The sequence below is a fragment of the Spea bombifrons genome, chromosome 7, assembly GCF_027358695.1.
Source record: "Spea bombifrons isolate aSpeBom1 chromosome 7, aSpeBom1.2.pri, whole genome shotgun sequence".
Taxonomy (NCBI): Eukaryota; Metazoa; Chordata; class Amphibia; order Anura; family Pelobatidae; genus Spea; species Spea bombifrons.
This window is the reverse complement of record NC_071093.1, coordinates 27,446,375-27,473,846: the sequence shown is the minus strand read 5'-3', so window position 1 is coordinate 27,473,846 and position 27,472 is coordinate 27,446,375. Positions and strand designations below refer to the sequence as shown.

At 37.0% G+C, this 27,472-nt stretch overlaps 1 protein-coding gene across 3 annotated transcripts in view; it reads right to left on the bottom strand.

The window, feature by feature from the left end:
* TMEFF2 (transmembrane protein with EGF like and two follistatin like domains 2) overlaps nucleotides 1–27,472 on the bottom strand; it is a 235,332-nt gene that overhangs the window by 68,722 nt on the left and 139,138 nt on the right. For all 3 annotated transcript variants that reach the window (XM_053472187.1, XM_053472185.1, XM_053472188.1), the window contains exon 6: nucleotides 1,187–1,335. In XM_053472187.1, coding sequence (XP_053328162.1) covers nucleotides 1,187–1,335 — 149 coding nt within the window. The remainder of the gene's footprint in view (nucleotides 1–1,186; nucleotides 1,336–27,472) is intronic.

The window sequence follows — 27,472 nt, the reverse complement described above, 5'->3', positions numbered from 1 at the left end:
AGTGGGCCCTGACTGGGACCCCGAGTACAGCTAGGCCTTGGTGCCAATTTTGGTAGTCTGGAGGAGGGGTTTAGATAAATGGTTATTTAAGGGGTTGTGTCACAAGGCTGAGGGACATTTTGTTGTCACCTTACCCTTTGTTGTTTGTCCCCCTCCCTGGTTATTGTGTTAAGGTGCTGGTGTTAAGCTGTCACAGGCAGGGCAATAGCTTACCAGGCATCTAGGGGGTGTGAATGCTCTGGGGGAAAGCATTTGGTGGGAGGTTCCCAGTAGGTGGAGCTAGGAGCCTCAATTTTAGCTTTGGGCATCTTGGTATGTCCTGCTCTGTGTGGTGGTTCCTATATTGGCTTGTAGGCTTAATGGGTTTTTGTTTATTATTGATGTTCATTGATGTTATTTATTATATTTATGTGTTCAGTTTTGGTAGTCTTTGCCCTGTTAACGCAACAAGGTGTTGGGCCTAAGGTTGCATGGCAATGACATGGTTAATAAATAAATCAGCTGTGGCCTTTTCAACCCATTTTCTGGTGTCTGTTGTTATTGCATAGAGGTAAATTGGGTGGGTACCATCAGTCAGAGCTCACCATTCTGTATACGCACTGCCATCATTCCAATACACAAAGTGGTTTTGCAAAGTACAAAGTGGACCTATATTTAGAGGAGAGGATAACATGCTAGGACAAGAGAGCTTTTCCAACTATTAGATGATCAGAAGATGCAAAATAAGAGTATTCACTCTTAATATCGCGGAAAGGTACAGCTAAAGGGTTATAGAGCAATGTGACAAGGTAAAGGTGCTTATTTACCAGTATATTTAATGCTCTAATATATCTTTGGTGCACATATGACAATGCAGATAATAAATTTTATGAATAATAAATGCACACTGTGTTTATAAATAGGTCTCACAATCTAGAAATTACAACATTCATAAAAACAATACACCAAATAGAGAATACAATCATAAACGAGCATCATTGTTGTTAATGAGCAATTTACATTCATATGTAATAAGGGACGCATAAATGAGATTTATGAAATCGTTTACTGAGTTGGTCTTCTTAACTGAACTAGAAGTTTCATCCATCCATGCATTCAACTGTAATCTTTCAGAAAGTCGTATGTCTGCAGAAAAAAATAAAAATTGAAAAACTGTCTTCAAAATGAATTTTGCTACAGGCATTACCTTGACATCGACCCAAATACTTGACTTCAATTTTCTCCTGTTTCTGGCATGATGCCTCTTTGATTTGACATGGATTATCGTAAGATTTCCCATCGGAAGCACAAACTGGATTGAAGCTGATGTGAGAGCAGTCAATGTTGCACACACACCTAAGTACAAAAAAAAAGAAAATTAGAGAGTATACTTTTTGGGATCTAAGAGAAGTGGTGAGGAAACATAGTCCTTGGTGTAACAGCCAGTGGAAAGAAAATGTAAATTTGGCTATGAGATGTTTTACACCAATTAGACCATATGCATGATTTCATCCATTAAGTAAAAGTTTCACCTCTGTGTTCTTGAACCTGTTAACACATGCCTGTCCATGCAGGCATGTGTATCAGTGGGGTTAAAATAGTGGGCTTTGCCATATAGCAAGAAATTGCACTACAAGTGAGATGTCCCATCATAACACATGATCATGGGCATTGTACAGTCTAGTCCCAGATCTTTTTGGAATCCGGTCATACTCCCGAGCCAATGTAATGCAACTCCTATTAGGTATGACAAGTAACACAAAAAGAAAGAACAAAAGATTGTGCATTCATTTGGGATGTTATCATAAAATAATTTAAAGCAGCTTTTGTAATGTAACCATTTTTCCAGAGTTAATTTGTCCTAAATATTAATTTGGATAACATGCTGAAGGCGCACCATTCACTGTAAAAGGTAAAGTATACATAAATTAAAAATGTGATAATGTGGGTGTTGTAGCCTCCAAAAGCAGACTTACCAAAGGAACAAAAAGCATATGATAATTGTGTAATGTATATTTTCTTAAGCATTTTATTTTTTAAGCATTACTATGGCATTCAACCGTTTCTTTTGTCCCTATCCTGCCATATGTTTTGTAATGTCCCCAAGCCTTGAGTGCAATCTACATGCATTTACAATCATATCTATTGGACACACTAAGTGGTGTGGGGCTTTTAAGAAAATTATTTTTCATTCTAGTACTTGGTATATATGGGTTTTTTTTTTTAATTTACTATTATATCATGCAGTTTACCTTGAACGAGGAATCTATGAAGAGTTAAACTTGTTCTGAAACATACAGATCCTTAAGTATAGTTAAGCTATTTAGAAGGTTGTCACCTAAATATTACTATTGCAAAAGTTCAAAAATTGCTCTGGCCTTTTACATGAAAAAGTATAATGGCCTCTGGCTTAAAGCTTAAAGGGAAACCATTACAATAAATAGATAGTTTTGCATTGAACTCTATGGGACTGATTGTGTTGTGTGCTTTAGGGAACACCAGCATCTTAATCATGTTCACAATTAACACATAGAAAACATGCAGTTAGCAACCAATCTGGAAGAGGAATACTTAAACCTTATATCGTACATGACTCCTTAGGCCGATAGTATCCAGATTTCAGTAGAATGCCTTTATTCTTCCCCAATAACACACCAGGCATGAATATGTGGGTAAGGGCTTGACCACAGCTGCATTGAACACATAACCACCACCAGGCCAACTTGAGGACATTAACCATATGCTAGCTCACGGCTGGTTTAGCACATCAGGCAGTTATACCCAGCGAATACACCAAGAGGTTATAAGTCCCTACTGGCTCGGTTTCTCCCATTTTCCAAAGTTGCAGATACCATACATTCCCCTTAAGGGCCACCACTGCCTTGTCCTCTTCAAATTCCTGGTTTTACTGACACCATTTTATCTGTTAAGCAATCCATTCCGGGCAAGAGGGTGGGAAAATTTAAAGTCTTCTCCCAGCCTGATCATGGTTAAAAAAGTAGTAAGGAAGTGCCACCTTAACTTATATACCTGCTTGATACAAAGTTGTAAACATGACCAATGAAGGAGAAGGATACAAAACATTCCTGTATAGGCCAGCAGTCCAGGTGAGCCCATTATAAAACCTGTCTGGCCAGTAATCAATAATCTACACATTTATTGTATTGGTTTAACCGTGAAATCAAAGAAACTAAGATTTCAAGCAAAAATATCCATGGTAGACTAACTACTTGATCTGTTGCTTGTTAAAATACAAAAATGTTAGTGTATTTTTACAGAAATAGTGTTTACTAGCAAAGATTAAAATCTGCATATAGTAAAGCATGGTCATTGATTTCCCCCATTGTCCTATGGACCGTCCTTTGTGCTGAAAGCAGCAACTTATTATGGCACTAATGGTTCTAAAAAAAGTTTGATTTAATTTACTGGTTTTCCAGCTTAGTTTCTCCAGCTTTCCTTCTCACAAGCCTCAGGTTGTTGACTAAATATCCTATCTGTGCCTATGTAAAATGAATCATCTCGTTAGTAATGCCATCCAAACAAAAGAGCCCATGGGCAATCTAGCTGAACGTGTCAGTTCCCCTTAGCATTTGTCACTTGAAGCACAGCTTTTCGCACTTGACCACTTCTGTGCTTGCAAATTAAAGAAACATAACTTGGACAGATTGCTTTTAAAGACATTGCTGTTTCCCTCTGAATGCTTTGTGGCTTTCAAATACAAGTGACTATGTCCCATACTGTGACAAATGTTTCACAGTGCCCCATTTAAAGTGAACATGGCATGGCATAAAATAGAGTCTCTTAAGGGATGGATAAAGTCTGACTAAAACAAGTGAGCATTTAATATGCAACAGTAAATCAATTTGTTACTGCAAAATTTAGAATCAGCATTTTGCTGAAACATTCTAGAAGGCAAAACTAACTAGTTATTTGGTGAAGAATATCATAATTAATTAAACATGAACTAGTTAATATAATAATATATATAGTTTAAATTGGAATCAGAGTATTAGTGTCACAAAAGTAAATACCGTGTGTTGTTAACTTACAAAAAGGACTAACATAACTCATGTACAACGAAGTGGCTCATTAATAAAGCAGCCAGAAAACAAGCTATGCATACACTTTACGAGATTTTGGAGCATACCAAGACATTTTGGACAATTCTATGCTTTCAGCTTTGTTTGAGGAAGTTTGTGGAAGGTCCTTTTCTATTTCAGCATGCCTGCGTCCCAGTGCACAAAGCAAGGCCCATAAATACATGGTTGGATGAGTTCAGTGCCTGGGCCACACAGAGCCTGACCTTAACCCTATCAAACCCCTTTGGGATGAGCTGGAATGGCGATTGAGAGCCAGACCTTCTCGTTCAACATCAGTGCCTGACCTCACAAATGCTACACTGAATGAATGGGCAGAAACACTCCCAAAATCTTGTGAAAAGCATTCCCAAAGGAGTGGAAGCTGTTATAGCTGCATGGGGGGACCAACTACGTATTAATGTTTATGTATTTATAATGCAATGTCAATAAAGTCCCTGTTGGCTTAATGGTCAGGTGTCCCAATACTTTTGAACAGTGATCCCTCCATATCCTGTATTAGAAAAAGAGGTACAAAATAAAGATATACTGTCTCAGATTTATTAAAAGAGATTCAAGTTTGTATCTCTTATTTCCTTAATTTATTTTTCCTTGCAGTCTAAGAGAGGACTGCCATTCATTTACTTGATGGCATTATCTTGAAAGGGAATCTATTGTATGCTATCCTGTCCAAAACACAACTACAGAATAGCAACCCCTTTCCTGAATTTTTCAGTGTGAATGTTCTGCAAAAAATATTTTACATATATTTTCGTAGTCAATAATTTTGTAGCGCATAAGAACATATTTATGTTCAGGCATATTGAGAGAGCCTGCAAGACTTGCTTACATAAAAAATTCATTAGGACGTCGCATAAAAAGATGGAGAGTGTGATATAATACACGATAATGACAGTCTTGTTATACCTTGTTTTACTTGCATTCAGATATTTCATTGTATTTGTCTTAAATGGCTTGCTATTACCAAATAAATTGATTAATGATGTATAAGGAGTATGACCTCTGTAATGTTAAACACACATACAAGGATGGATATACAGAAATGGATATTTATATAATACACAAAAAACATCAAGAACAAATAACAGGATGTCATAGGGAAAGATGTATGGTGTGCTTCCCAAATTCAAAAACAAAACCTATACGAATTTCAAGGGTCAGAGGATCTGCAATAATACAACTAAATAACCCCTTCTCCTAACCAATAAGCAAACAGGTCCAATAAATTGTTTGCAGAAGACAGGCAATGTGGTTGTGTTCTATAGTCAATGTGGTCTGACTCCTTAAGTGGGGGTGAAATTTAGGATAGTTTTTTGTACTTAATCATAGCTTTTTTCATAAATGCCTTCTTTTTGACAATATATTCATAATGGAATTCCCCTCTCCATTTCCATTTGCTCTATTATTTGATTTTTTGATACCACTTAAAGTCCTTACTTTGTTTCTAGTTTCTTTGATGGTCAAACGTGTTTGAACTTCATTTTGCTGAGGCCACATCAGGTGGAGGATGATTACTTTTGTATATTATTTGCTTTGGAATTAGGGCCATATTCCACAGTTTTCAGACTTTTACACAGCTCCCCAAATATGAACATATGAACCCCTACACAAATCATACCTCCAGCATATATCTGAGTTTTAATAATATATTAGCAAAATCCTTTTAGGGACTAAACACCATCTATTGGTAACTTTGAAATAGGTATTTGAGTATCTGTGGATGAGGAAATGAATGAGTATATGTGAGTGAGTGAATGAATGAACCAACAGGAAACAGACAGACAGCAGCATGCCAGCAGGCGGTAGTGGATGCTGACTAATTCACGGTACAAAGGATGATGCCATGATTAGTGGCAGTCGAAGCCAAAGGTCACCAACCAGAATATCATGATCAGCGGGGTACCAAGGGATAAACACTAAAACAAGATCAGAGTCCAAGTCCAAAGCCAAAGGTCAAACACAGAAGATGGTTCAGATGTTGCAAATCAGTAGCTCAGTATACAATGCCAGGAACACTCTAGCAGTGAGGCTAGGATAATGCCCGGTTTATATTGGCAGAAGGAAACAGCAGCCCAAGATCCACTTGGTGGACTAGTGGATAATAACAATCAGGTCTACAAATTAGGTAAATACAATCTCAGATGAACAACATCACATGCCATATTACAACGTGTCATGATTTAGTCAACCAAAATAAAGCAAAAATTGAGAAGCTATGTGTTAAAAACTAAGTACATCCTTCCAGCAATTAAGATGCTATGTAGCAGACAGGTGTTTGATTAATTGATCATCAGCAAGTGTGGTCACTTGAAGTTTTAGCAGTTTGCTGGTCTGGAGCATTCAGGTCTGTGTTAACACAATGCCAAGAAAGAAAGACATCAGCAATGATCTTTGAGAAGCAATTGTTGCTGTCCATCAATTTTGAAAGCGTTATGAGGCCATTTCCAAACAACTTCCAAGTCTGTCCTTATACAGTGAGAAAGAGTATTCAAAAGTGGAAAACACTGAAGACAGTTGCCAGTCTTCCCAAGAGTGGATGTCTCATCATTCATTCCAAAGCCAGACCGTGTAATGCTCAGAGAAATTGCAAAAAAAACCAAGAGTTACATCTCAGACTCACAGGCCTGACTTGGTGTGTTAAATGTTAACATTCATGTTCTCCCTCTCTTCCCTTCCCCCCACTTATCCTTCCCATAATACTTCCCAAAAGCTGTTCCAGGCCTGTTTAGACTGGTTTGACATTTGTCAATATTAATTAACGTACTTCCCAAAAGCTGTTCTAGGCCTGTTCACGCTAAAGAATGTGTTTCTTCGACATGGTTTGATATGGCTCAATATTAATTAATGTGGACACTGTCACAACACACTTCCTATTGTATGTTCTGTATAACCCTTTTACCCACCCTCCCCCACCATTTCTTCCTTTCTGTATGACTCTGATCTCTTTTGGAACAATGTCCTTTGGACAGACATGACCAAAGTGGAGATGTTTGGCCATAATGCACAGCACCATGCTTGGTGAAAAACAAACACCTCATGCCAACTGCCAAGCACGGTGATGGAGGAGTGATGATTTGGGCTTGATTTGCAGCCCCAAGACCTGGGGACCTTGCAATCATTGAGTCGACCATGAACTCCTCTGTATACCAAAGTATTCAAGAGTCAAATGTGAGGCCATCTGTCTGACAGCTAAACATTGGGTCATGCAACAGAACAATGTTCACAAGTGTCAGAGAATTTCCGAGTACTTTTATACCTCGGGGGTTCCAAATTATGTAGATATTTTTATCGAGAGGCCCAAGAGAAATCAGACACACAGATAGGAGTGTATGTATAATAAGATCTCTGTTTATTACGGCACATTATAGATTCTATTTTAATCCAATCATTTTACATAAAATAGCAGTATGCCCTTATAAACAGCATATCTAAAAAATAACAGAGTAAATGGGTGGGCAATGGATGCTTGTTGTTACATCAAAAAGAACCTTGAATCTAGTTCCAGCCAAAACCGGTGTTATAATAATAGTGTGGACGTGAACTTTCAGGAGAACAAAATATAGAATAGAGTTTATCCTGTATTGTTCCACACAAGCACATCAGAGAAATACAACAGAGTAGCTGAAAAAGAAGTTAATCAAGGTGTTGCAATGGTCCGGTCAAGACCCTAACCCAATTGGAATTATTTGGCAGGACCTTAAGAGAGCCTTGCATACACAAATACCTGCAAACCTCAATGAACTGAAGCAACATTGTAGAGAAGAGTGGGCCAAAATTCCTCCATAATGATGTAGGAGACTGATAAAGTCATACAGAAAACAATTACTTCAAGCTATTGCTACTAAAGTTGGTTCTACAAGCTATTGAATCATAAGGTGTACTCAGTTTTTCACACATGGCTTCTCCATTTTAGCCTTATTTTTGTTAAATAAATCATGACATGGTTGTATTCACCTCATTTTTAGACCTGCTAAGATGATTGATATAACTGTACACCTACCAGACAAGCAAAACAGCTTGTTTTTCCAACAGAAATCTTGTGGTGCTGCCAAAATAGAAAGGGAGTCTGGGTAGGCATATGCAAATAAGGTTAACAATGATCATCTTTTGCCTCTATATCCACTTTATACATGGATCCCTTAAGAAAGTTCAGTCCTATTAATCTTTAATTTTTGCTACAGAATAGTATCCCCAGGTAGCTCAATACTTTTTGTGAACAGTCAAGTTGGTATTCCTTCTGTATTTTATCAATTAATACTTTGTCTACATTTTTGCAAAGAGCAATCGTTTTGCTTGCGTTAAGCTTATAGTTTGAAATACAACTAAGATTGTCTATCTCGTTCATATGGAATCTCACTGATAGGGCAGAATCAGTCAATGTTAAAAGAATATCGCCTGCGTACATACACATTTGTGCTTGTACATTGTTAATGTCAGGTCCAAAAATATTCACATTATTTCTGTTATTTATGGCTAGGAGCTTTATTAATAAATATATACAGGATAGGTAATAATGGGCAACCCTGACACATACCATTTTAAGTTCAAACAAATCTGAACACAAGTTGATTCCAACTACTCTAGCTGTGTAGTTGATATATAGAGGGTTTATAGCTCTTAACATCTATCAATACCAAAGGCACGGAGAGCATAGTACAAATACTCCTATCTAACCCTGTCAAGCACTTTTACAGTGTCTAAAGAAAGGGCAAGGAGGGGGTTCGATCCTTTTTCTGCCGAATCCATGATGTCCACCAACCTTCTGCTGTTATCGCAAGCCATTCTACCAGGCACAAAACCGATTTGGTCCACACGTATTATCTTGTCTATTACTCTCTTCAGATGTTCAGCCAATGTAACTTTGTATTGCTGTTTATAAGAGAGATTGGGCAATAATTTGGAATTTCTGTAGGGTTTTTGTCTTGCTTTAATATGGGAAGGATGTTGGCTTTATTCATTTCATCAAGGAACTTACTTGTTCTATCAACGCCACTAACTTCATCACTTAGATTAATTGTTATATTTTGTTTATAAAGTTTGTAAAATAAATTGTTAAAACCATCGGGGCCAGGAGTTTTATATTTTTAATAGTTTAGGGATCCTCATTTTATTCACTAATTTCTTTAAAATTTGTATTCTCTGGTAGGTTATACAGTTTTTCATAATAGTTAGCAAAAGCTTTTCCTATGTTTTATTAAATCTATTCTTTTGCTTGCTATTTTGTTTTTCAACTTATCAGACATCATTTTATTTGACCTGTTATTAAAATATTAATGTTTACGTTTTAGTTTTCCCATATTTATTGTCTGCTCCGTTTCAAGTAAGTTTATTTTCAATTATCTGATTTTCTTTCTTGATTTGGTTCTATTTTATTTTCTGCTGATGTCTTATATATAGTTCAGCATGGGAGTCACCTTAGTCCTGATTACCTCCTTAAAGGCACACCATTAATTTGTCAGAGTTGACTCTTTAAGTTTTATTTTCTTGAAAGCACAAATTTATAAGGTTCTCTTTAACCCCTTCAGTCCCAGGGGTTTTTGGTACTTCAAAGCCCGGAGCAATTTCGCCATTTTTGTGGTATGTTGGTTCAGCGATTATTCTCCTTTCCTGCAAATAGTGTACCTGTGTAAACTATATATTGTTTTTTCAAGGAGAGATACTTTTGATACCATAGTTAGATGATTAGCTGTAAATTTAGGATAAGAAAGGTAGTAAAAACTAGCGAAAATCACTTTTTAGATGTTGGGCAATGAGATGTAAGTTTTTTTTCCTTTTTATTATTATTATTATTATTATTATCTTTTTTATATTTTTTATTTTTTATTTATTTATTTTTAAAATATAAATTTGGAGTCTTTTGTGCCTCTCCCGCACTGGATTTTATCAATTATTCTCCAGTGTGTCTCTTCTATAAAAGCTGCTTGAATCATATTACTTTGTAGAATGTTATATAGCGTCTGTCTCAGATAAGGCAAATTTAGGCCCTGAACATTAGCAGATACACAATTAATCATAGTTAATGCATTCAATTTCTCATAATGAACACTCTTTGCCCCCCTTACATTCTATTAGGCAGCATATAAAAATACAGATAGAAACAATAAGTATCACAAAAAAAATTCTATGTCCTCCCAAAGTCACTAAAACCTGTAACCTGCCTACATTTCCTATACCCCTAGACAAGATCTTGGATTAGAATTCCAACTTAGGCTGGGGATTTGAGGCGTCTCTCAAATAGTTATTCAAATACATTTCAAAATCCTTAGAAAAAGAGGAAAAGGAAAAAAAACTCCTTAATTCTCTCCTCTTCCACCCCTAGTATTTGTTCTAAGTGTCAATTCTTTATGTGGTCACATTGAAGTGATAGTGTCATATAATAAATTATGAATAACGTTAGTGGAAAACGAACCCTCTATTAACCCCTTAAGTACAATGGGCGGTCCCTAAACCCATTGAAAACAATGGGTCTATTCTCTATGTGGCTACCTTAAAACCATAAATTATGAATATTGTCAGAGGGACCCGAACCATCTTTTAAATTTAAGTGATTATTGTAACAAGATATTCTCAACTTGTTACATATGTTACAATGCGAACAAAAAAACATATTTTTTGAAAATACCATTTTGAGTGCCCCAATCAACATCAAGTGTTTTTTGTGAAATACACAAATTGTAGCCAACTTTAGTAGAATAAGAATATTGTTAGGAGGTCTTGTAGGAAAATACACCATCCACATTGTAGTACTGTTATGTAGTCACAGCTTACAACCGTCATTCAAGACGATAAAATGGGTCATAATAATCTCTTACTGGCAGTCCAAAATTCAGCACGTTTATAGTACTAAAACTGGGGACATTTTACACACATTTTTTATTTTTAAATTATATTTCTGGTCAGTTTGGAAGCTCTAAGGATTCTTGGTAAATACAGATAAACACAGATTAAAAAAATTTAGTGTTTTGTGCACTGCGCCTCTCGCAACACCAGCTGCACCCTCCCTCTAGTTGTCTCAACCAGAAATATAGACAAATAAATTCAATCAATTTAGGATAGTGCACTTCTTACACCCAAGTGTCAAAAATAAACAAATGGCACCTTACAAATTCCAAATGTAAAACTCCATATGAATGTATATATAAAAAAATGCACTGTAATATAGTTATTTTTGCCTTTATCAACTTAAAATGTTTCCCCAAAAGAAACTAGATCCTTTAACTTCTGAAGAAGACCAACAGGAAGACCAAAGAGAAAGACAATAAACTGTTAATTGGGACCTTAACTTACCGAACTTAATGTTACATTTAAAAACTATATGATCAAACACATGTATAGATATATTAAAATATATTAGCCCAATAATTTATTATTTTCTTTAATAAATGCCACAATTCCAGGGCTACATGACTTAGGCTGTGCTCCTGCAATGTTTAAAATGCAATTAGTGATCCTGAGAAACTTGGGAATATGGTAGGATCATTCTTTCACCAAATTATGTCAAGGCTTTGTGTTGCGACAGATAGAAATGAACTACCTGCTTAATTAATACATTAAAAACGTAATGTACACGCTGACTCAGTGGCCTGACCTACCTTGCTAGGTTGCATATTGGTTTTGTAGGTTAATGATGCCAAACATTCTCAGGTTAATCAAGACAGGCTACTAAAAGGTTGAAAGGTGATTGTTCTTATTAATGTTATCCCCAACTATAATATAACACACAGTTCCTGTTATAAACAATGTAATTAGATTTTACGGTTTTGAACTGGTGTTCAATTTTGACAAAATATTAACTGCATTCTGTATTATGCTAAGTAAATTAACCTTGTCCCAACCATCATTTTATTCTTTCCTCTTTAGTAGTATCCCATAAAAACAACATGGAAACATTAAAGATTTTTTATGTTTTAATTTTTTATAGCAACAACCTATTAGTACTTGATTTGTGTCATGTGTCAAATAACCGTTCTCTCAATCTCCCAATATTTACAGAGGCCACTACAGTATTTGCCCCTTTTTTTTTACAACCTAAGTTGAGAAACGCTGCTTGGTATACTACCTGGTGACATCATTCTGTTGTTATTTTGTATGTGAGCACTATGCTGCATGTATACCCAAAACAAATCAAAGCGCTTGTTTTGAAGCTTCCAGCAGTTTTACCACTTGTAGTTGAGAACAACAATGGACCCCCTTGGCACTTGGTCTATTCTTTTGGCCAGGCAAAAGGGTGCCAGCACCTGCAAAGGAGAAGAGTCCTTTAGTCAGGGAAGGGCTGGCACCTTGTGACCTGGATTGCAAATACAGCCAAGTGCCCCCTCCCGCCTCAATACAATCAAGGTACATTCCCACAGTCACTCTCTCCCCAATGCAATTAGCACAAACACACACACATCAGCACACATCAGCTTGTCTGGTGCCTGCCTTTTAGCCCTTCTCCCACATGGTGTTAACTGTCTTACTACTACTGTGAGGTCATATAACATGTGACATGCCACAACCTCCCAGGACGCACAGTCTCAGTTAAGGAAAATTGCGCCCCTGCCCCAGGGCTAGTGCTCCCCTGTGCAACTTCAATTTTCCAACATCAAATTATTTTAAAAATTAAGTGACTGCTCCTTTTTTGTGATTAGCAGCATGTACATTGAAGTGCTCTATGAAATAATAACTGTAACGGCTTCAATTTCTCTAAACATAATGCACTTTACAACCAAAGACAATTAGTAAATTATTCATGGAATAATTACTTGATAACCATCATTAATATTTGCATGTAGAGGTTTATATGTCAATAAAACTGGAGATTGCGCTGTTCCACTGTCTGCTTTGCAACAGTGCTGTAACATCCTGTGCACATAGCTATAAAATAATATAGACACCATTCTAGCCTGAAGGGAATTAACTAGCTAGTTTGTAAGGAAGCTGTTTAAGATGAGAGAATGTTGTAACATTTTAAGAAAACACACAGCAGCAAATGTTAGTGGCAGAGGGAATGCTGGCATAAAGCACACAAGAGATGTATAGTTTACACAGAGATTTTGTAAACATATGTTAAACTATAGTGGACAGACTTGTTGTGAATTATTTTCTTTAAAAGTTATAGAATTAAGATGGCAGATAAGAACCATTAGGCCCATCTAGTCTGCCCAAAGACATTATCTAGGCCTGCCCAACACATTTACCTAAAGGGGACCTCATAGAAAGCACATACATGCAGCACAGAAACGATCCAGTCAGTGGGCACATGGCTCTAGACACCATTGTGACTTTATTCAGATTTGCAATTAACACCAAGAACAGCCTTTCGGTAGTGACCCAGTATGTTGAAACCAGAGCAGGCAAAGGGGCAATTGCCCCCCTGGGCGATATGACATTGGCTCTAGAGGATGCGGTGGCAGGGGAAGCAGGCCCAAGATAAAAATGTCACTCAATTAGCAAGATATTGCTGTAATCATAGTATTATCTGACAATGATTATTCAGGTGAGACAAGGTAACAAATCTTCTCAGCTGTATGCACAGATGGTTTCCGAGACTGGATTAGTTTTATCTAGGCAAATTATCTTAGTGATACTGAAAGCTAGGTAGGTGAGATCTCTTTTGTATCTGATATGATAAGTCACCTTAAGTTTGAAAGGGAAAGGTTATTTACACCATTTCTGAGTATTGTTAAATAATAATTTCTTTATGGATTAGCAGTCATTAATTTCTATAGCATTGGTTGAGACCCAGTCCTCAAGGTACTTCCTAACAGGATAGAATATGGTAAGTACTAAATTCTGCTCTGGTAGCGGACCTTCAGGACTATGTTATTAATTTCTTCTACAGATATTAAAGACCGCTGACACATAAAGAAATTACAATTTAACAAATCATAATATAATATCGCTATGTGGATTACTTGCTTGAAACAACCTAACCCGGATGCCCTTGGCAGGTACCACAATTGCCTATTTAGTAATTCAGCATTGGTAAATGTCCCTTCTTTAAAATCAGTTAGGCGGTTTTAATTCTGTTTCTGCTGGCAAGAAATATTTAAAGTATCTTTAAAGTTGACCATTGTAGAATTTGAACTGCAATTATATTACGGCATGCTCATTTTTTCCTGGCTTTGTTCAGAGTACTCCATAAAAGTGTAATGTTTCCACGACTCCACAATAGTGAGCCACCTGCAGGTCTTATTAACTTGAAGAAAAAAAAAGGTTAAATATGTAATTAGTGGAAAAATTAAATATTCTGCTCCTTCAGGTCAAACAAATGACTCCTGCTGCTTAATGAAAAGGGATGAAAAACAGAATAGTTTTACAGTACATTACATATTGAATTGCTTTTCCAGTAATTTCCACACTTCATTATACTTATTGATACGGTAGGTTCCCAGTTAAAATATTGTTCTAAAGAAAAAGAAGCAACCTGGGTTGTAGATCTAAAACCACGAACCAAGTTATTTTTAATAGGGTACCTTTTTTTTTTTTATTATAAAACACTGTATCATTTACAGAAAATTAATGTTAACACATATTAAACATTTGCTTTCATACGATTTATATTGCAGTACAGCTATTTTATCAGTTGGTAATATGAAATTAGAGGAATGCAGCATATTTAAAACAGATGTAACCAACTGAATACCAGGGTTCTGGACACATTTCCCGTTCCTGATAGAACACGACAATTTTTATATTTTTATTATAGGCAACCTGTGCAAATACCCAAAGATTGCACACAAAGTTAAGGATTTAACTATGCAGAACTACTATTTTCTGTTACATAAGATGTTTTTTTATTATGTAAAAACAGCTTTTCCTCCTGATTTTTTTCTGACCGTTAGTACCATTTTTGAGGTAGCGATACGCAGGTCTAGTTATTATACCTTATATATATGCAGATCTTTATTTATAATGTGGGGCAGACTGAGAGACAGAAGCTAGACTTCATATCGAGACAGACTGGTATGTTTATTCTTATTTTTTATGCATAGTTCTAATAGGCATTCTATTTTACACTCTGCTTAATTTTGGATTTATGTAATTTTCGTAATCTTTAATAAATAAGTAATTACTAGATTGAATTCTTTAGGTATGAATTTACTGCTGGTATATGTCACTGTCACACAACACCCAAATATGTGTTCAGCAGCACAGGGACGTAACTAGAAACCTCAGGGCCCCGGTGCGAGAATCTGTTAAGGGCCCCCCCACCTCACGATCTACCCACTCCCTCTCTACCCCCCCTTTGTAGGTCACTTACCGTCAACTCCTGTGTTGGGAGCGTGAGGCGTTTGTCTCGGGTGCCGGCGCTTCACTGCTGAGCACCGGCATATGACGTCATATGCCGGCGCTCAGTGTGAAGCGCCGGCACCCGAGACAAACGCCTCACGCTCCCAACACTGCACTCTGGGCAGCGCTGAGGCAGGCAGTACAGTGATACCCCAAATGCGTGGGTTTGTTGGAATGTTTGGGGTCTAAAAAGCCACATTTGGGATGTGGGCATTTTTAAATTGGAAATTTGACACGTGGTCATCCTACCCCCTGTGTTAATTGGGACATTGTTGAACAGTGTATGGCTGGCGTTGACGCCCCGGGGAGGGCCAGACATGGCCCCTGATGCCGATCACGGTGTTACTGAATGCTTTGACATCGAGGTATTACAGCAACACCGTTTGGGTGAAGAAAGCGAACATAGAACTAATTGGTATTCCTATTATTTACTTACCCGCTACTAATGCTTTTATTATTTTTGCTTGTTTATTGATTTATGTGTAATAAAATATTTATTTTTAGCAAAATATTGAGTACCTGCATATTTGTTGTAATTTCATATTTAGTGCTGTCCATTTTTATATTAGTCTTTTGATTTCAGAACTGTTATTCAAATGGGTTACAGCAGAAATGAATTTCTTCTAATTGAGATTTTTATCTGACACAAATACAGGACGTGATATTGCATTTTATTTATGCAGCAACTTTGCAAGTCTTTTAAAGCAAACCTCGGCCTTTGGTGGAAAACTACGTATTCCTTTTTATGTTGGTAATCCCTTCTAGTACTAGATAGACACTAGTAAGGAAAAAGTCTCCTGAAGAGAATCAAACATGTAAGAGCAAGTATAGGAAGAATACTGTAATTATGACATGGTGCCCAATTATTTGCACTTGGCAAAGCCACATAGGCATTTGAAATACATATGTAAATGTTACAGAGTCTGGAATGTTCTGTTTTATGTGCATTTTATAGCATACATCGGCCCGTGCTTTTATTCTCATCTGTTCATTTTCTACGTTGTGACCATCATTTGAAATTTAGCTCTCCTCTAATTAGCTGAAAACAACAAGATGGTAATTACGGTTAAGCGTTGATGCTAGATGTGTTATTTTCTGGGAAAGCAGAGAGAAATACCAGTGCAAAAATGTAAAAAATGTTCTTAAAGTGTACCAATGTTTTCAAAATCTTTATACTCCTCTCTCATTAGAACTATACATTTCAAAAAATACACTTCTCATATCATCAACCCCAAAGTATTAAAACATAATAAAAATGGCATAGTGTATAAGAAAGTGTTTTGGCCAACACCTTAAAAAAACATATACACGTGGCAATAGCTGTACTCAGTGGATGCTGTTAACCATAAATTGGGTTTGCTTTTTCTATTAACGACACATCCTGTGCAAAAAAAAAAAAGCGTTTTGTTTTCAGTTTTCACTGAATATTTCTAAACATTAAAAAACTCCAGAAATATGCAGTGGTATATATTAGACTTGGGCGCCGGCAAACTCTTTGTGTCTGTCTTCACGTTCGCCTTCGTTGGGGGAAAAAATGTTCCTGTGTTCCGTTCTGGTGAATATTTGTGTACATTCTTCGTGTTCTACAGATTTCCGCTTCCGTCAACCCCTGCGATGCTACATAGATAAGGTAGGCTAGATGGGGAAGGGACCAGGGAGATTAGTAGACAAAGACGAACATGAAGATTCTTCATACTGTCTGTCTTCGTCTTCATCTACGTTTTGCCGCCGCCATGTTTGTATGTTCGGTATTCGGGCTGAACAGTGAAAACGTCTGAGGGTCTATTCATGAAACAGAGAGTTTGGAGGAGAGTTGTAGTTTTAGCTACTTGACTTTGCAATACATTATGAAGAATCATTCCCAATAGGAAGATCTTGCCTGGCTGTGCATTAAGCATAGCTAAATTGATGATGTTGTTTCAAAATCACTTCACCCATTATACGTGACCAGCTCAGCAATTCTATCTTCTAGCTGGTAGAACCTATCACCGTTGGTCCTTCTTCATGAATATTGAAGTGAGGGGTTTGAAACATCAACCCTCCTGCAGACACATCAACTCTCCCTTTAGTGACTCTTTAGAGATTTGATACTGTCAAAATCTCGTAGGCTATTTGAATGAACATTTCTATAATCTCCCCCAGAGTTCAAATATCATCCCCTGAAAATATATCAAACTCTAAGTTAATAAATGTTATAATTATATCATAAGTGATTTGAAATGTTAATGAATAAGTTATTTTACAATAGGGGAAATATTGTGATTTTAATAGAATATATGAAGTTCAACGTGTCAAGTATGCATTTGCAAGCCAGAAACGTAATATAACAACTCCTGGTATTAAAGAGTTATGGGTATTACTCCATAGCTTGGTGTTTCAGTGATATATATCAATGGTTATGTAAGGTTTAATTTATGTGCCTCAGATGTACTTTATATAAGGAGGTCATTGAGACACAATAAAAAGGTAACTGAAATTAACTTTCTTTTAAAAGATTACTTTTAGAACACTTTGCTGCATTTTCTAAGAATTATAAAAATAACCTCTCACCTTTGGTATAGTTTAAAGTAAGTTAAAATTAGTTTTCGATGTTGGGTTTATTTTTTTTTAGCCTAAGTTTAGTTTTTTTATTTTTTTTATAAGAAAATGTTGAAATGCATGCATTCAACAGTTCACGTGGAAACCAATGTGATCTATTTACCAGTTAACATTGAGCGGTTTCGATTTAAGGTCTCAGGAAAGCCATGCATCTAACCACAACCGAACAATTTGTGCCACTCTTTGGCTATGTCAAATTTTGGGAGGTATGTAATGTATTTAGTATAAAATATTTTTCAAAATACAATAAATATAATAACAACAAAATATAGGTTCATGATTATGGTAAAATTAACTAACTTAAATACATTGAATTTGTTTGTGGCAGCAGCTGCACTCAAGCAGAAGATCACAATGCGCAATGCCAAGCCTCAGTGAAGGATAATGTGAATGTGAAGGGTAATGTTAATGCTACAATATACAAAGACATGTTAGAATGGCACCAGTTTAGGGAAAGCCAGCATCACTGCACCCCTGTACAAAGTAAGGTCCAAAAAGACATGGTTTGATGTGATTTGGTGTGGAGGAACTCGAGTGTGCTGCACTGAGCCCTGACCTTAGGCCCACTGAACACCTGTGGGATGAACTTGTCAGGGTCGTGGGTGCTGACAGAACTGAAATGCAGATCGAGAGACAGGCCTTCTGTCCCAGAAGAGCGCAGGCTGTTATAGCCACAAAGATGGGGCCAACTTCATATTAATCCCCCTGGTTCTGCTCATATAATGTACATAATATCATGGCAATCATGCCCTTATAAAACATATTTTGGGATGCAAAAGGATATATTTTAAGAAAAGGTGTCAGCACTGAACAAAATAGTAAATTCCACTTAAATGATTCATGCCAGTTCATGCCTTATTACTGGCAATTTTATCCTTCACAGTTTGGCTGCACTGTGAGCATAGAAAATAAGATTATACACCTACAGTAAATGTCAAATATCTCCAGATGCAAACTGAAAAAATACCTTAAATCTGCTCAACCACATTTGGCAACCTTTTCTTTCTTCAGAAGGATATGTTAATTGACAGCACATTTCGCTTATAATGACTAATAATTAAACTGTCTATATTTCTTGCTCTAGTTCTAGAATACTAATTATGTAGCATTTAGTTCCAATAGTGATGACATGGCCCAAGGAAACAGAATGTTTATAGATCAGGGATTTTTTCACATGTAACATACATTACAGGGGGTGTCATAAATTATAATCAAAATAGTTTTCTAAATTCTCAATTACCTTTTATTTTTGATGAAGAACTGTATCTAAAAGAAGTCCTGCTTCACCACCTTAGTCATCCGAAGTTGTTATTGTTCTTCATAGCTACTACAGAGCTACTTTGTCTTCATGTGTGAAGCTGCCAGTGACTAAGTTTAGGAGAGAGGGGTTCATATTTCCTATTCAAGGTTGCATTCATGGGAAGCAGGAGTCTCTCTCCACACTGTAGTGTTTCTCTCAAGAAAACAAAGTGGTGATGGGATTGCATAAGTAGCCAGGACCACTTTGGAAGACTATAGTGGTGAAGGAGTATTTCTTTCAGACACAGTGCTTCACCTCCAAATGTTGGCAAAAAACATAAGTAAAATGCAGCAAATATTTTCAGTATTAATTAACACTCATTACACGCCTCGAATGCGGTAGAGTCTAGTTGTTTCAAGTTGAAATGCACGCAACTTGTGAATTAATTAATCCACAAGTATTTTCCATCTTGCAAATGTGAGTGGGAACTTAGTTTCTCATTGGATACCAGGCAACTCGCCTTCTCGGTAAATACAAATAAGTTAACTATATACAATTAAAAAGGAAAAGATACACAAGAAATAACATTTAAACAAGCATGAGTAATGATTGCCCCCTCTCTTCTTCTACCCCATGTGTGGAAAGATAGGGAATAATTAACCCTCGGGGTTATAGAGCCCAGTTATATTATCTAACAGGGGCAGCCAGTGGATATCTGCGCGATGCACTGGCATAGAAGTGGCGAGCAGCAGCAGAGGTTGTCTATGCGCATCGCGCAGACGTCCAGCGCACCAGGGAGTCTGGGGATGCATTGGAAAGTCGGGGGGGGAGTGGCATATCTAGGAGGGAGAGTAGCATATCTAGGGAGCAGAGTGGCATATCAGGGGTCAGAGTGGCACATCTGGGGGGAATAAAGTATATCAGAAGGCAGAGTGGCATATCACGGGAGCACAAAGCATATCTGGGGGGTATAAAGCATTTCAGGGGAGCAGAGTGGCATATCACAGGAGCATAAAGCATATCAGGGGAGCATAAAGCATATCTGGGGGCATAAAGCATATCAGGGGAGCATAAAGCATATCTGGGGGGCATAAAGCATATCTGGGGAGCAGAGTGTCACATCTGGGGGGCAGAGGGCCATATCTATACATAAGATGCATTATGAATTAAGAGGGGGGGACCATAAAATGGCTATTGGTTTTCCAAGTTTCTGTTTGTATTTGCAGTATTATCAAATGATAGGATTTTCAGTTTAATAGTGTAGCATTAACATATTTGTAATGTTTACACATGATTCCCTAAGGCAACAGATTTGCGTTGCTATGACAATTCAAAAATAATCTGTAATAAAAAGTGAAAGGGTTGCTGTACACTTGGGTTATGAAATGATTTAATTCAGAATAACAATGCACAGCATTCCATGAATTTCAGAATTGACAAACCTCATACTCTAAAGGTACAAGATGAGCTAAAAGACTATTACCATTCCAAATGATGTTTTTCCTTTACTATGTTTACAGGGGCATGATCTCGAGATCAAGATATGTACTGAGAAATAATTCTGTCTAGTTGATACTTGATCTCTTGTCAAGTCAATCAAGAGTGCTCAGTGTAAAATAAATGTGTTTATGTATTTAAATTATAAGGATAAGTGCAATAGATTTGTTATTAATAAAGCAGATGCAAAGCAGATATCTCAAGTCTCTGATATGCAAGTTTAATAAAGCTAATAATCTTTTTTTAAATATTTTTAGGAAAGCTGGTCTGATTTTAACAATATTTGCTTGGGATGTTGGGTTTTGGAAAAGCATTACTTTGCTTAATACAATTGGTAAATCTGTGTTTTATAGTTCATAGTTTATTACTTGGGATCTATGGGAATGCATTTTTCTCGAGGCCCTTTTTATTTACTAGTCCTCATCGACCCCCAACAGTTCATGTCATCACAAAAGGTTACACTTTCTGTTATTTAATTTCTCGTTTGTTTGGAGTAATATTTAAAAATATTCTGTATGTTAGCTGAGGCTTCAATTCTAATGTAGTTATTATGTTATTGTCGTGGGACTTCTCATTTACATTTTTTTTTACACTTTTTTTTACTACAAGTTTAAGATGGGATACGACCAGGAGGTCAGTAACATTAGTGGGTAGCTGTAACAGGGACAGCTGCCTTCTTGGTCACTTAGAAGATTTTGGTCCACCAGTAGTTTTTTTTATCTATATTTCCTTTTATTGTATTCCTAATATCTAAAATGTATGTGTGGCAGCTCAGCACAGCCTCCATTGACTGCATTAAAATGCAAAATAACCCCACTGGTCTTATGAATCAAAGGTGCCCATTCATACACTATATGAAGACCTGAAAAACCTCAATCAGGGCCGAGTCTAGGGTCACTGACACCAAAGTGCAAGATTTTTTTGGTGCCCCCTCCAGATGGGTGTGGCAATATTTCTAACACCTCCCCTTAATAAACACATCTCTAACCACACCCATTTTTTATGGTAATCACGCCACCTCTTTGGGCCCCTGACTTCACCATGTAACATGGCACTCACTTCCCACAATGCCAGCTTTGCCCCCAAACAGTTTGTTCATGCCATATTTATCCCCAAGCAGCTTGTCAGTACCATCTTTGCCTCCAAATTGCTTGCCATTGCAATTTTGGGCCCAAACAGGTCATCAGTGACATCTTGACCCCCAAACAGCATTACGCTAAATGTGTCAGTGACATCCTTTACTCTGCCTTTAAAAAAGACACTGAACAAGAGGGGCAAAGCCGTAGCTTTAACAAAAGTAGATAGATAAGTAACAAGGAAATTCATGATATTAGAATTGCAGAGAGCTAAAAATGATATGTAATGAAAATGAAAGTAAAATACATTTCTCCAAACCCAGTGATTTATTCAAATTTTGACACAGAGGGTGGTGTCAACATAACTTCCATCAATATATATACTGAGCCTGACAATGGTATACTACAACTTCAATCACCACAACAGTATAACTCCTATCAGTATATAATGATCCAGACATTGTGGGTGATACAGTGTATCTCTGATTAGAGCAGTGTATCTCTGATACAGATGGTGGCCATAACTCCCATTACTATATAATCACGGTAGTACAGCATAACTCCTGATATCACGTATATTAGTATCACTTTTTAATTTTATGTGCTGTGCCATTAGTAAAAGGATTCCCAGTTTTTATACTAAGTAGTTGTAGGTAAAACATATGTGCAATAATTATACACTGTGAGAGGCCAATTTAAATATATAAAAGGACCAGCTAAACCTTGAATGGAGAAAAAATGACAAAAGGTTGGCTCATCAGAATGCACAATTAAGAATATGAGGATTGATTCATCACAGATCAACACATTTCATTTTTATGGTATAAACAAAGTTAGAATAAAAAACAAACAGAAACTATCAAAGAGTGATCAACTTAAAAGTGCACCTTCGTATTCACTACTCTTCACATAGCTGGCATATATGACAGGTCACATACTCCAAAGACCAGCCCATGCATCCAGATTGCACAAAAAGGACTTGCCCCAGCACTCAGATTGCATACACAGGACTTGCCCCAGCACCTGGGTTTCATACACAGGATTGCCCCAGCACCCAGGTTGCACACAGAGGACTTGCCCCAGCACCCAAGTTGCACACACAGGACTTGCCCCAGCACCCACATTGCACCCACAGGACTTTTCCCAGCACCCGGGTTGCACGCACAGGACTTGCCCCAGCACCCAAGTTAAGTCCAAGTACTTTCTGCAGCAATCAGGTTGCACTCACTGAAATTGCCTAGCACCCAGATTGCATACATGGGACTTGCCCCAGCACCCAGATTCCACTCACAGGGTACTATCTAGCCCCATTAACCACCTCCTTTTCTCACTATGTACCTAGTTGCATACACACTAATAGTCAAAATGTTACACCTTTTTAAACTGTGTGTCAGTATGAAATGTATAAGTGTTTTAGGAAATGCACAGTACTTTATTTTATCTATAAAGAAGCATCATACTTTATGTGATATATAGCGGAAACATCACTTAAAATTCAGTAGTGCGTACAATATACTCATTTCTATAACAGTACAAAGAAATAAAAACTGATGTACATATAATTCATGTCCTATGATTTCCATCTCCGCAATACCAAAGCAAAATCACTTTTCTTGCTTAGTAGTAGTCTCATAAACTAAAACAATAAATATCATTCATACTTTTGATTACACTTTAGATAAATCTATTTTTATTGCTGCAAAACAGGGCATCATCAAAGGCATTGACTACCTTGTGCAGCTGTATCATAGGGCTAAGTGAAAGCTGTCCCAATGATGGATGGAACTTCTTTCTTTGTTTTTGCTGCATTTTCCTGGAAAAAACATATTAGAGAACAAGTCTCCTCCACTCAGTATAATGCCCTAAAGTACAGAAAAGATTATGTGTCAATATGCATTAAAATTTTATGTGCATTATAGCATTATCCTTAATGTGAGCTATTTTCACAAGTCTAAATGGAAATGCTTTACTATGCATATGACTGTATTCATTAAAAAGCAAACATCAAGGAATGAGTCAACCTAAAAATGTTATAAAATGTTATAAAAGCACAATAAAAGTATTTTCTTCCAGATATCAAATTGTATTTTAAATGTATCATGAAATTACACAGATAATGCAGGGCAGGGAATTTCTGACAATTGACAAGGGAAGAAAAACACTTTTTTATTTACCATTTTGTTATTTGACCACTTCGAAATCGTTCATTGTCAGACCCGTGCTGTTGGACACACTGGGCACCGGAAGTGGAGTGGTGGTGCCCAACTGTGCCTCTCACCTATCATCATAATGGCCGTAAAACTGTGATTTATCAGCTTTTGGTCTTTAAAAATGGCCACTTTTGCCACTTCATAGCTTTCACTATTCTCTTTTGTAATAGTGCTACAGAATTTGCTAGCACTTTATCCATTACATAAGATTCTGTTTATAATCTACCGACGTACCACCACTGGTTGAAGGGCAGTAGCTGCACCGGGCAGACTACTGCAGCAGGGAGGTCAGAAGGGTCAAGTAACATGACCAAACTACAAGTGTGACAGTTCTCACCACGTATGAGCAGAAGAGGACCTAGTTTAAGAAGTAAGGATACTTTGTGTATTGCTGTATGGATGTGTGCACCTCTAGGGACCCCAGTGGGTCTTAATCTGGCAATGCGGCAGATTAAGACCCACTTAACGCTGCATCCTGCTTACATTTACACTATAATTTACTTTCTTCACATCCCTTTACGTCCACAGAACAAAATCACTCCTAAAAAAAGCTGCTTTTTGTTGCCTATAGTACTACTAATACCATATTTGGCCTTTGGATTTTTCATGTCCCAAGTATATTATTTTATATTTATCCACACTGGAGCTTCTACATGCTTGACCAATCATGCCACCTCTTCTTCTACAATGGAGAAAAAACTGACAAAGTACAAATATTTGAGAAGCAGCAAATTACTTAATGACACATTGAAAAAAATCTATAATAAAAACAAATTACATAAATATATTTATATGGAACACATAATAGCTGCTTAAATACACAGCAAAGGATTGTACACATTTATCGTGTTCCGAATTCAACTAGCGGTATCTGAGCATTAAAAAATAAAAAAAAAAATACCTGAGAAATCATCACACATTCAATCTATTGTTGACATAACAAACAGAACATGAATAACTAAACAGTGTAATGCATGATGGCATTTTGTTGATGCTGGAAAGCTGTCAGATGGCTAGAACAATAGTTTCCATTTCAGATACTTAAGTGCTTCATTATACAGACTGTGTATGGATGGCAAGTCACATTTGCTCACAACGTAAGCTAATAAGAAAGTGGGTAATATGATTACTAGCACTTTCTACCATCATCAGTTGTTGATAGCATTTGAGAAAAAAGGTTTGGTGAAATAAGTTACAATGCAGCACAATGTATTTATCTGAAATGTAAGTTTAGAGTAGTGTGGATAAAGAATAAGATATTGTAGGAAACATAAAACACATATTTCTCTTTTGCTTCTGTATATATTCTCTGATAGTGAAGAATTAATTGGCATTTAGTTTTGTCTTATAACCTTGATTGATTGACTATTTTATAACATTTTTATAATGCAGAAAATATAATCCTAAAGATACTTACTTGTCTGTTGCCAACAAATATATTAAGTGGGCTCATTGGTTTAACACTAACCTGAAAATACTTATGTCAAAGTTAACTCTTGCTTGACTAATGGGAAAAAACAAACTGAAGGATGTGTGGGGAAGATGTGAAAAAAATATACTGGATCTTTTTCTGATACATTGACTTATCATTTTAATAATCTTTCATAGCTGCAAAGCAGTTTTCAGTATTTACATTGTGTTTTATGGCCATACAGTCTAACAATGGGCTAACACCATAGTAACCAACAAAATGGCCCAGTGGTTTCCAGTTACGCCCCTGCCAATCCATGCATTTTTTGTAAATATTTCATTTATAACTCCCTTCTAATATAATGATCTACTTTTGAAAGCGTATAATGGTTGACACCCAAAGATTACCAAAATACTTCAATTATTCACAATACCACCACGTAACTTGCACATGTGAAGAATATTGTTTTAATTTTTCCCTACCACAATTACCCGTTAACAATTCACAATTAAGAACTGTCACAAACAATAGACAACCTTAACGTTGTTTAATTACTTATTAGATGTCATTTTTAAATACATTGATATACACAAATAAATAAATGTGGCTTAAAGCAATGTGAATTAGGATATGTTGCTGTATGCCCTTCTGACATGACTGAAAATGCAAACAAAGGCCATGCGTGCAGGGAGGACTGGCGCTACCCAGTGATGTTGTCTTTAGGAAAGGCTGCATATCATGTTATGTGCAGGGAGTAGGGGCATTGCCCAATAGTGTTGTGTGTAGGAGGGGGTGCCGGAAGGTGGTGTGAGAAAGGGAAGCGATGGGGCTGCAGCTCATTGTTGTTTGCAGGGAGAGGAGGAGCTTACCAGTGATGATGTGTATGGGAGGATGGGGAGGTTGCTGCACAGTGCTGTCTGCAGGGAAAATAGGGGTTTCCTCAGTAAGTAGTGCATGGGAGCAGGCAAGGGGATGCCACACAGTGTATTGTGAATGAGGGAGTGTGTCTGCCCATGGTGTTGTATTGGGAAAAGCTGCCCCATAGTGTGTGTGAAAGGGCTGCCACACAGTGTTGTATGTGGGTTTCGTTTTTTTGTGGGGGTGCCATATTCTGTTGTGTGTGTTGGGAGAGTATGTATGTAAGTAAGTGTTTGTATGTCGGATATGCTGCATCTACGTGTAAATGGGGACTAAAGTATTGTGTGGTGGACTGCCAGATATTGTTGCGTTCAGGAGTAAGCAGGATAAAAAATAGACAGAAATAGAAAAGAGAGGAAAAGAGGTAGAATAGAGCAAGTTCCCATCATTTTGTTTTTATCTGGAAATCTGCTGACCATTTGTTAAAGACACAGTTAGATCGATTAGACATAGTAAATTAGAGATTGACCACCAGATAGATACATTGGCACACCTATTGCTGTTTTTTTTTGGGGGGGTGGTTACGTACAAATCCTTAAAGCAATTGCAGTGCTCTAATGTCCACGTTTCAGTGATAAAAAACAGCAGGAAGCTAAATGAAGTTTGAGGCAGAAAGCAATGTATTCAACAAGGCCATTCCCTAAACAGCCGCCCTGTGCAGATAGTGTTGTAGCCTATGCAATTATATACTTCCTAGAGCGATGCACGGTCCTATTCTGGTTTAATTAGAGCTTTTGGTTTTTGCGTCAACAAACACACATGCCGACAGATGGAACCGAATGATAGATTTTATGAGTGTTTATTTTCACAGTGGGGGAGGAAAGGAAATTACATCTCGATTGACCCACACATTGTTTTCTTTTATCAAAACAGCCTCGCTTCCTGCAGATATCTCTGCAAGGTGTATGTACAAGCTTTGGAAACTTTTTGTGGGCTGCATTCACTAGTGTAACAGCACATCCAATGATTTTATGTACATATTTCTAAACTATATGAACAGAATTAAAACCACTAGAAATGTTTATGACTATAGTACAAATATAGTTGTGTGAACATTTAAAGGTGTCATCAGCACAGCTTTTAACGTAATTAAAATTGTTCATTTAATGTGGATACAGCTTGTGCTTTTTGTTTAACAGTCACTGTAACATTTCTAGAGATATTTAGTGTAA